Genomic DNA, 11,943 nt, shown 5'->3' on the forward strand with positions numbered 1-11,943 from the left:
CTAACTCACCAGTAAGTTTTACATCACTTACTGGCAAATGTTCATCCCACAGAAGCACCAGGACTGCCAGCATTACTTCTAATGATTCAAGCTGTAGCTCTGCACTGTTACAGCAATTAGACGCTACAGTCCATAGCAGTGTAATTAAAACCCAGTGTCTGCAAATTGAGCCTGAGCCTAAGTGTTCAGCTATTTTCCAGGAGAAAGAGAGAGTGAAATGGCTGTTACTCCCTTGATAAGTCAGGGCAATGAAGTGGTTTTAAAGATTTCATTCAACCCGGGTTAAGTGCATTTTAGGTAGTTTAATTATTAATGGATTAATTCACAAATTACTGAAAAAGTCATTTTCTATTCGGTCATTAGCTGACAGAAGAAGGAGAGAATATGCTGTATTGTTTCACACAAAAGAGAGATTTAACGCTTGCATAAATGCTGCCAGAGCCCAGTCTCAGGTACAATGTTGCAAACAGAACCTTGGAGCATGCACCCAAGGCATATGGCCCATAATCTCATTGCTCCAATGTCAACATCATTTTCTAATTCCCAGCTCTCACTTAATCCTAGGGAGTTTATATCTACCCAGCTTTGTGCCAAGAATCGTTCTTTAATATAAATAGCTCCTCTCTTTCCTCCCACCCACCACATGTGTTTACAGACAAGAGTCTTTTCATTCTTTGTTTTCCAGGTTTATACAACCTAGCTCTCCCTGGCTCATTGCTCGGTTGACTCCGAGTTCTCTCCTATTTACAAAAACCTTCACAAAAATTTTGCACATTCCTGGATTATGTTACCTCTGTCAAGCACCTCATTCTCCACAGTATATCTGTATGTGAGCAATAAAACATTACATAAAAAGCAAACTTCACTTCTACTGATAGTTAATAAAGCCAGATAAGATACGTTAAATGTTTGACTTAGATGGTTCTTTTTTTCCCAGTAACATTTACTCAAAGCTCTCTTCAGTCTTGTAAAGGTGAACTGAAATGTTATAAATCATGAAATAGCTTGAAGACTAACTTAGCAATCAAATCTATATGCATACATTCATACATTGCTTTATAAACAGTTAACCCAACAAAAAAAAAAAAAGCCATTTTGTCTCTCTTCTGTTTGTGACTCTGAATGTTAGTGATTGCCCATGTCTGTAGATGGCATCGTTTACAGAGCTACCAGTTCTCTAATGAAAGTGCACTGAGAACGTACACTCCAGTGAGCACATACATCACATAATACATCCCCTTTCCTTGATATTCAGCACCCAATTGCCACTATTTCTGTTCATAACTGATATTACTGGGTTTGAGACACTGTCCTAAGCTCAAATTCATCTCTGAATTATATATATTTTTTGGACTCATATTGTCACCAGCCTTTACAATACTGCTCCCTGTACATCCATGGTGCCTACAACAAGTTGATGTACTGAGCTTTTTGACTCTCACACTTTGTTTGAATTCTTCCCATTTGGTTGAAGTGGACATAAACAGCTACCATGATGATAGACTCAGCTGTCCACAAACATCCTTAGAATTAACACTAAAATGAATTTAGTTGCTCATGAAGCAGGAGCTGCAGTACTTATTCACACTGCCCCCCTTAATGCAAGCTGATATCTGTGCATTTGTATTTTATTTCTTAGCCTGTGTAAACACTTTTCTTTCTTAAGGAGTATAATGGTTTGCCATGGCTCTGAATAAATGACTTTCAGTACTCTGTTAGCTGTTAATTAATCATTTGCTATGAGATCGTGTCTGTGAGTTCCACTATGGTCTTGAAATTTGTCCCTAAACATGAACAGTCAGGGATCATCTGCTCTAAAAATGTGTGGCTCATACTGCTTTTGTCTTGTTCAGACTGTCAGGACAGTATAGCAGGTACGTATGAGTTACTTCTTTTTTATCTAATATAATCATTTTTTATCAGTCCATAGGTATGGTGGGATCTACATTTTTTTCCATCAACCAGACCTGCTGGAACAACAGATGGCTTTCCAATGACTTCCCTGAGCTAGAGAACAGATCCATAAGCCTTGGATAGGGATCCTATGGGTCGCAAGAGGATCAAGGAATGGAAAGTAGCTCAACTTTGCCTTCATTTGGATCTCAGGAAAGCCCCAGCACAACCAAAATGGAGTTTTATGAGCCTTCTCCATCTGTTGCCAAAACTTTTTTTGTGATTATAACCTTGCCTCTTTATCTTTTTGCTTTAAATTTTTATCTTGCAATAGCATGCAAAGTCCCAAACCAATAGCAGGTTCCACTGTCCAACCCATATACAAACACCGATAAAGTAACTTCTATAAGGTCAAAGAGGACATTCATGACAGAAACGTGATCTAAACACAGTTACCAGTGCTTTAAACCAGTGCTCTAATGTCTTTTGCTGGGCTTTGCTTCCTGCACTAGGGAGAAAATTTCAGCACTGGTTTCATTTGCATACTGCTTAAAAAATATCTCGCAGATGGTTGCTTTCAGACAAATTAAGGACTCAGGCTAGATTGCCATTGCACTTTACAGGAATTATGTGTTCAGCTCTTAACAGCTGGTTTAACATCTGCTTTCCCACACGCAACCAGTAAAATATCCCACCCAGACAAATAACCATACTGATGTCTTTGCAGTAGGGAAGTTTCAGACGGTCCTCATGATACTGCATTACCCCTTGAATTTTGAAGCACAGAGCTCTGTTGGGACACCTTCTTTGAGGCACATCACTTACACCTAGAAAGGGGTCACCAATGGTGAAAGTTTAAGTGCCAAGTGTTTGTTGCTCAGTCCTTCCCAATAGCATGTTAAATGTACATCAGTGCCTGATAAACCGCTTATCCCTTCCTGTTGCTTGTATTCATTGTTTTTTTTGTTGTTGTTGTTGATTTTTTTTTGATGTTAACAAGACTTTAGAATGCTTACATAGGATGTTTCTGTCAAGTAACACTGGTCTATTGGTACTCAGTGACACATTTTGCCACCCACACAAACCTTTCCACAGCCCCCAAGAGTGTCTTCCCAATCTCTTCTCTCAGTCACTACTTGACAGATGCCTAATGCAACTTCTCCCAGCCCTGCTGCTGGGTTCCTCCTCCTCCTCCTCCTGCATTGTCTATGGTCTCCAATTGTGAGGGTCCCTGTGCTGGGAGCACCTCCAGTGTCCTGACAGCAAGCTGGGACCCTGCACTGCATGCCAACCCTGTGATCTGCAATGCTACTGATGCTGAAAAGCATGTGGTGCCAGCCAGAAGATGCTCAAACCAGCTGTGCCATGCAGCTATCTCTGCAGCCTAGCCGCACCGCATGGCCTTGCACCTCCTCAAATCATGAGAGCAGCAACACTTCTTCCAATAACTGCATTTCCTCTCCCCACGATACACTTTTTCTCCCTGCTTTGGGGTGTGATCCCATGGCTGCACAGCGCAGTGTGGGCACTGCCCACTACCCTACTGTGGCAAAACAGAAGAAAATTGAGGCTTCCTTGCAATAATTACTCAATGTTCAAAATTACAAAATTTAGGGACTGCCTGAGCCAACAACTGCATCAGCACATATGGATACACCCTCCATGACAACTGTTTCACTTTTTTTCAGCCTATTTGTAATTTGGTATCACCCATATCCAGTGACCATGAGCTTCACTACTTGATGACATCCTGTGAGGAAAAGTACATACTTTCGTTTGCCTTAAATCTACTTTCTAGTCATTTTACTGCCTTCCATTAGTTCTTTTTTTTTATGAGAAATTGTGACCAGCCACTCCACTATTCACCTCCATATAATTATTTTAAAATATCTTTACTATTTCGTTTTTCAGGAGCAGAAAAATAATCCAGTCTAATGAATCCTCTTCTCATACCTTTGATAACCTCTGTCACACTTTATTTTTTTCTCAGACCTAGTATGTCCGCTTGGAAATGGAAGGGCTAACACAACTTCCAGTATTTGAGATAAAAGCTTTCTGTGGATTTTTCTAATGTCGTTGTATTTCTGTTGAAAACACTAAGTGGTGAAATTTTATCTCTTTCAGCAATTTGCTCTCTCTTTCCAAAGATATCTATACTTTTCCCCCACTATACATCTTCAGTTAAGTGATGCTTTGTACTGAATATTTTCTGCTCCTTTATTACATACTCACTTGGCATTGTGACATTTTCTGACAAATCCCCATAGTCTCTTTTTGCACTTGGCTGTCCCAAGTAATTTCGCACCACCTGCAAAGTCTGCCACCTCACAGTTCATACTCCTTTTCATGGGTTTGTTTAAGAGTTTGTTGAATATCACACATCCCAGTGCAACTCCACTGGGAACACCACTCTGCTCAAAGAACTCACCCTACATTGCTGCATTGTGTTTCCTTTCACCAGTTATACCATCCCTCTCATCCTTTCAGAGCCTCTTAAAACCCCAGCCAGACTAAAAGAAACAAATCAGCCATGTCTCCATTACCCAACTACTCACTTTATATTCACATTTTCTTTAAAGCTCTGCCACCAGGATACCTTTTATCTGAATTCAGTATGAGACTCAGGCAAATGAAATGTAAATTGGAGGCCAAATAGGAAAATGATAATTTACACATACTTCTGGAAGCAAAATCAGCTGCTGATTTTTTTTTTTTTTTTTGAGTTCTCTGCAGACGTCCCATCAAGAGCAGTCCTGAATGGACAGGAGAAGGACAAGCTAAGGAGAGGGAGAAATAAGTGGGGACATCCTTGCTCATTGGAAGTGAGAGGGCAGCCTCGCCACTTCCCCCCCACCCCATCCACTGCTCAGTCCTGCATACTGAAGCCCACTGTAAGCCATTAAAACATTCAGACTTTAAATGCAAACTTATCCATTTAAAACACTTTGAATAATCCCCCTCTGGGACTTACTGTTTAATCTGATATTGCCGGTAACTGCCATTTACATAGCTTTAAAATTAGTTCACACTTTTAGTCCACGATGGCTCATTTCATGGGTTATGAACGTGTCCTACCTGTTAGTGAGGCAGATAAGATGAAAAGAAGTAAAATGAATTTCTGGAACCCCTCCATTGGAGCATTCTCTCCTGGTCCCTAAGGCAGAAAGCCACCGGTGGTCATTCCATGCTTGAGAAGAAGCTGAAGGACAGAACTCATCAAGAAATTTGGAAATCAGTTGCTACTTTGTGTCCTCTGACAAAATGTGACTTTATGTGACCTGTATAACAAAAAAGGGGAGAAGATTAAATGAGGCAGGGTTTGGAAGGAAAATGGTATCTTTTCTCGGAACAACTGTTTGAAAAGAAGTAGATGAGCTTTCAGCACACAGACCTTACTTCAGCATAGAAACCTCCCCCTCCAGACCTCACATCCCTCAGGCCCACAGTCCATCCTGGCTATTACAACACTACTGCTTCAGGATTGACTGTGTCAGGGAAGCCCCGTCTGCATCATTAAAGTTAATCAGGAGCAGCTGGGGAAAATAATTCTCTTAGTTGCCTGCAATTTTGTGTGTGTGTGTGTGTGTGTGTGTGTGTCTGTGTGTGTGTGTCTGTGTGTGTCTGTGTGTGTGTGTCTGTGTGTGTCTGTGTGTGTGGTGGGTGCCCTGCCTGTGCCGTTGGCGGTGTCCTGGCAGGCTAATGAACCCTGTGCTCCATCACTTACTGTCACACAGAGCAACTGCACAGGGCCACAACATCCCCTGGGGCCGCAGAGGGGCAGACCTGTGTATGGAGGGGCTGTTGTCCCACCTGGGAAACAGGCATGAAGGAATGTCTTCTGTGCCAGGCAGTCTTTGGGGTGGGAAGTAGGAATACATCCCGATGCATCCCTACATCCCCAGAAATATTGTATTGCTTTTCCTATATGTTTTATTCCAAAACTAGGATTCAAAAACTATGCTCTTACTCCCCAAAATAAAGGACCATCAGCTTTCCACAGTGGACGGAGAGAGATAGGATACAGAGCTTGGGTGGGAGCCATCACCTTAATTCTGCATTATCTGTTTTTCCAGATTTTCTGATTCACTTCTGTGATACTACTCTCCTCCCCCTCAAAATATGTGGGAGGCACTTTGACTGTGCTGCTTGTTTTACAAACTTCTCAGCTGGGAAATTCAAGCTTTCCATCGTGAAAGGGTTGCAGGCCGGAGGCTGCGGTTTTGTGGTCAGCTCAAACTTCTTGTCAGGAAAGTGGTTTTGATTTCAGAAGTGTTCTTTGTGGCAGTGCATAAATATTAGTATCACCACAGATATACTGAGTTTTCTGTCATAAGTGTACATTTTATCGCCTTCTTGCTTAAACCAAGACTGTGCCAAGGAACAAACCACAAGAGCTCTGTTCACTAATCTGTGCTTTGGACACGGGGGTCTGGCAGAGCTGAGTGTGGCAGCTGTGACGTGACCTGCTGGCAATTTGCTTTCTTTTTCCCTATTTTGCAAGCTTTCAGTTTGCCCCACAAATTTAAAAGGGCAGCGCTGTGAATTAATCAACGTTTTAAACTGAGCCTGTGTGCTGATTTCTTCATCTCTAGGTTGGGAAGGGGGTTAGTTTGCAGGTTGCTTTGGGTTTTCTGGAGGTATTTTGAAAGCCTGTGTGTTTCCTTGGCTACACGCTCACCTGCAGGGTTGCGTGTAGAGGAGCCTGGCACAGGCAGCTGAGGGGAGGGTCACATTGTGCAACTGGCGGGGGTTTCTCCTTTCTCTCTCACTGCCCTAGCCTCCCACACATACACACGCTAGCTGGTGACATTTCAGTGTTAGTATTACCTGTGGTATTAACTGAAGCAGCCTGAGCAAAACACCATGAAACAAGTCCAAAAGACAGTGTCGTGTCCTTTTCTAGGAAGTTACCAACCCAGGTGACTCTCTGCAGTCCAGAGAGCACCCTGGGAGCCAGCACATCCCTAAAGCTGGCAGCCATGGTTTGTAATCCCAATTATAAACTTAGTTGCACCAATATAAACTCAGCAGAGCAAATTGTTATGGAGGAAAACAAATGTGCTAGGACCTTGTGTACAATTCAGTCCAAGATCAGTAAATAACTTGGGGTGACATAAAATGACAAGGGAAAAGAAGGGAACCCTAGCTTTCAGTTTTACCTTGTACATTTCAAAATGGACTTTCAAAGAAAAATTATCTCTTTGAAACAGAGTATTTTGCCTGATGGTAAATTAAATGTCTGGGGCTAGCCCCAGCCACTTTTTATCTCCGGCAGTGATCTTTTCCTGGTCCACAGGTGCACTGGCGATTGGTGTCGCTGGCCTTGCCCTGACCTGAGCCTATCCCACACCCAGACCAGGGGAAGGGGAGAGTATCAGCCTGAAGACTTGGCCGCCGACATCCCACCACCAGCCCCACTGAGGCAGGAGCCGGGGACAGGGTTAAGCTGTGTTTCCCAGCCACTCCCTCTGCCAAGGCAGCGCAGTGCCTGTGGATCGCCTCTCCGGAACGCCAAGAGTTTTTCCACCCGCTTTCCCTTACAGACCGCCAGCATTTAAAGCCACGTTCCCAGCCCTGTGAAAGCCCTCACCTTTTTTTTCCTGGAGGAATCCTTCCCCAGGCCCTGGCCTAGCCGCCGCCACCTCTGGCCGGGAGTGCCGACCTCTCCCTGGGCTTGGGCTTCGGTGTGACATTGTCCTTTCGGTAGATAAGGGAAGGGTTGTGTCTTCCCCCCCAGCCTCCTCCCACCCGCCCCAATATGCATATTGTGGTGTTAATATTTAACCGGTCCTGCAGGAGGAAGGGCGTCATGCTGATGGCAGGCTGGCAGCAGAAAGTTGCAGATCGTCCCGACCTGAAAAGCTGGATTGGCGACGACACCTGGTGTCTCAGGAGAGGGCTGCTGGGCTGCCTGGACAGCAGGGCCCAGTGACAGACACGGTGACATTTACTTATCATATTCTGTAGCCACAAGGGTGTGCACTGGTGCTGCGTGCCCTGGCTGGAGCTAGTCCGGCTGTCATAGCGGTGCTTGCAACGTGGCAGGGAGCAGAGGCATGGGGTCCCATCTGGGTGATGGGGCTGGGGACAGAGCTGGAGACAAGACCCATTACATGGCACCAAGGGGACTGGTCCCCAGCCTGCGGCATTGCTGGGGCAGGGAATGATGGCCCCAAGGGCTGAGATGGAGTCCTGGGTGGTGGGGGGACCCCAGGGAGCTGCTGTGGGAGTGTCGTCGGGGACCTGGAGAAATGGGCCCTTCCTGTGAAGTGCAAGTTTATAAACAGGTGGTGAGAAAAATGGACTGTTTTTCCATCTTCTAGTGGGGAAAATAAACAGTCCCCAAGTGATTTGGGTTTTCCTTTTTTATCTTCCCTGCCGTACAGTTTTTGTGGATTTTTTTACACTATGTCAAGAAAATGTTTGTTCGTGTATTTTTATTTGATTCTAAAATATTTTGATTTACTTTGCAGGGTTAAACCAAACCTTTTTCTGCTACATCCATAGTCATTTCTGTTCATCAAAGCTGCAGTGCTGCCTTGTGAGAGATGCTCTTGCAACTGCTGCAGCCTTCTTCTTCCTCTGAGATCTGAACTGCATCCTTCATGTTACACCATCGTTGGCCAGTAAGTTGAATGAATGTGACACATCAGGATATACTGATACTTCCATCTGACGGGAAGCTTAAATCATAAAGAAGGGACATGATTTTCCTGAGCTCTATTTCCTACTAAGCACAGTAACAGTTCTAGCAAGTTGAAATTAATGCCATGCTGACTCTAAACAAAAAGGTTCACTTCAGCAAAGGGGAGGGCACCGAACATTCTATTTGGGGAATTTTGATCAATTTCCAAAATTAAATTTCAGAAAAAATCACCTTATTAGAAAAACTATCACCTTGGCTTGTTAACAAACAAAGGACAAACCTACTGAGACTTTCTGAGCAACTATATGGTTTTTTTTCATTTTGCTTCTTTGCTTTTCCAAACATGCCTCTTTTATCAAGTCTAAAATATTGCACTCTTGTTCAACCAAAAGCCTTAATTTCATAACAGTTTTCTTGAGATACTTTCTATGAATACTTTGATTTCCATCCAAATAGAACTATAATAAGAAAAAGGAAAACGTCAAATAAACAGTTTCCATCTCTGGTTACCCAAGTGGGAAAAGTGCAGAAGGTTAAAATGGATTGACTGGATTTTCAGTTTGGATTAATAAAGATAACTCTTTGTAAAAAAACTTCAGAAAGAATAATTGCTGCTTTTAGAACTTGTACAAAACTATCATTTGGCACTACCAAGAAGAGATTGGCTGTCATCTTTGTATTTGATCTTCAGGTAGATTTAAGCTGCTGTTAGATCACCCTTTAACCTCCCCTCTGCCAGACTAAAGCCCTGTCCCCTCAGCATCTCCTCACCACTACTGTGCTCTCAGTTCCTGGCCACTTGATCTCCTGCTTCTGGACCCTCTCTAGGTTTTCCACGCCCTGCTTGAACTGAGGGACTCGAAGCCATACACTGATTTTCAGATGTGTCTAGTAAGGAGCATAATAGTTTCTATGAACTTTCTGGCAGCTCATCTCTGAATGTGACCTGGTACATGACTTGTCATATTTACAAACAGTAGGTGTTGGTGGCTTGGATTCACCCCTGTGTTCATTTCACTCAGTTCTCCATCAAGATTTCCACCCACTACCACATATGTGCTACTACTGCAGCCTGTACCTCAAGGTTGTTGCACCTGATGGGCAGAGTTTTGTGCTTCTTCACCTTGGATGTCATGATGTGTCTCCTGGCCCAGTCCTCAAGTTTATCGAGGTTCCTCTGGACATCATGTTGCTGCATCTGTGCTATAACACTAGCTAATCACAGGCTGATCGGCTGTCTCTTTACCACACTGCAATCTGTCATAGTCTGTAGATTAACCATATCCTTAAGCACCTCTGTGCATAATGATGCATATACCAGCCATCACGTTTTTTCATGAAACTAGGGTATTACCTCACACTGAAAGAGGTAGAAAATTGTCAATTAAGTGTTTTCAAAAGTTCAAATGGGATTGAGATCTACAAAGGGGTATCGATGCTTAGTTGTCACTACATTAGCTACATCCAGCATAGGGTCTTCAGCATCCCTACTGTATTGTGGGGATGTACTGTATTGTAGGCCTAAAAACTCTTTGATGTTTATGTTTCTCTGGGAGGGCAGCATGGCTGTGGATCCTGGAGAAACACTACTTTGTGCCTAAGTATTGGAGGGAATTTTCAAACATAGCATTCCCCCATCTCCTTTTTCTAAAGGGAGGGTTTCTGACTGATTGGACCTTGGAAAACAGCCACAAATGAGCAAACTGGTATTTGCAATGCTCTGGCCCATCTTTGACAGGAGGAGTTGAGCAGTGGTCCCCATTCTATTAATGCTTTATATGTTAGTAACTACCAGCTGACGTGCCTAAGCAGCTAAAGTTGGCCAGACCATGTTGGAGACATGTCCATGGAGCTTGGGCATGCATCTTTATCAGGGTCCATCATTCTTCTCAAAATAGGCAGACTGGTGGATGCAACACATATAAATCTGTATCTGTAGGCAGACTCTGAGTCAGTCTGGACTTACTATATGAGCTTTAGTACTCATGCCACTAGGGCCAACACAGGGGAGGTGAAGATATATTGGCAGCCATTCTGGAAGAGGTGGAGTATGGGGAGTGGGAGGAACTGCCCACAGGACCCTGAGCATTGCCAGATTTCTCCAAACAGGCTCAGCTGTCACAAGCTGGGGACAGCACTGATCTCGGAGGAAGTTTTTGCTTCCAAAGGCCCAGTTGTATCTCAGTGAGGCACTCTCCTGGAAGGCTGGGTGGTCTCAAGACTCACATTTCGCACCTCATGAAAAAATTACCTGATGACTATGGCACAACAGATCACCAGCATGCTCAGGGCAAGTGGTTTTTAGCTCAACATTCCAAGTTCACAGTTCTGCTGGGGCACCTCCATCTACGCAGAAGATAAGGCTTCATCTGTTCAGTACCTCGCTGGTTTTCCTGTCCCTTCACACAGCCTGCTGGCCTCAGTTACTGGCATATCATTCCCACCCCCTCAATGTAGATAGGATTAGTTGAAGCCCACAGCAGGAATGGGGCGCTTTGTGGCCTAGAGCATCCACCACGTCTGGTTCTGGATCTGACCTGAGTGGGAGTCATCAGAAAAGCACCTGTCACCTCCACCCACGCACTGCCTGGCTTGGCCTCATCAGCTGAAATCCTCCTGGGTGCATCTGGTGCACAGTGACTGGGTTCAAATGTCCTTTGTTTTCCCTGGGGCTGCTTAGGCAACCAACACATGTATTAGTATTTTATTATTATTTTTCACTGCCCTTGTTAGTTCCTTCCTTACTTTGACTTTTCTAATGAACCATCCTATCAAGATGAATGCAGCCATTGGCATTGGTTAGTAGGTGCGTGGGATAAGACATTACGCATTGTGGTAAAGGGTACAAATCCCCAGCCACCAAGAACAAAGTACACATACAAGATTACCCATACTCATGAGTGTTTGAAAGATCAAGTCCTAAGTTTGCCAGCCTGATGCAAATGGAAAATCATTTTGTGAATCATCAGCCTGTGTACCATGTAGATTCCTACCTCCCACTCCAGTTTCTTCTAGACACTTCTTTCCAATTCTCTCTTTTTCTTCTGCCTGTAAGTAGGAAGATTTTTGCCCATTTTTTTCCAACCCTTCCAAAGTCTTTTTTGTACACCATATCATTTCTGCTACAGTTACTCAAATGTGTAAGCTGCTGGAGCAACCCTCAGAAATTTTTTGTTCTGGGGTGTGTTAGCCTGGAACATATGTCTATACAGCCTGCTGTGCCAAGCCACGCTCTGAGTAAAATGGACTTTTTAAGAGTTGCCTAGTGAAGGCTTCTGTCATTGTTACTGTGGCCATAAGTGCAATTTTTTTTTTTCCTCACAGGAGAATTGGACAAATTGTCGTGACGGGAATTGAAAAGCAGTTAGACTGCTTTCATTTGTAAGTTAATTCTAATAAGCAGG

At 43.7% G+C, this 11,943-nt stretch overlaps 1 protein-coding gene across 2 annotated transcripts in view; it reads right to left on the reverse strand.

Moving 5' to 3' along the window:
* Positions 1–7,553, reverse strand: part of IGSF5 (immunoglobulin superfamily member 5) — a 29,599-nt gene extending 22,046 nt beyond the window's left edge. For both annotated transcript variants that reach the window (XM_082751978.1, XM_082751977.1), the window contains exons 1-2: positions 7,484–7,553; positions 4,969–5,171 (exon numbers count right to left, since the gene is read on the reverse strand). In XM_082751978.1, the coding sequence (XP_082608104.1) occupies positions 4,969–5,026 (58 nt within the window). In that variant the 5' untranslated portion in view covers positions 5,027–5,171; positions 7,484–7,553. The remainder of the gene's footprint in view (positions 1–4,968; positions 5,172–7,483) is intronic.
* Between the last annotated feature and the right edge of the window lie 4,390 nt (positions 7,554–11,943).

This window comes from Aythya marila, assembly GCF_965140915.1.
Source record: "Aythya marila genome assembly, chromosome: 1".
In the NCBI taxonomy this organism is placed as follows: Eukaryota; Metazoa; Chordata; class Aves; order Anseriformes; family Anatidae; genus Aythya; species Aythya marila.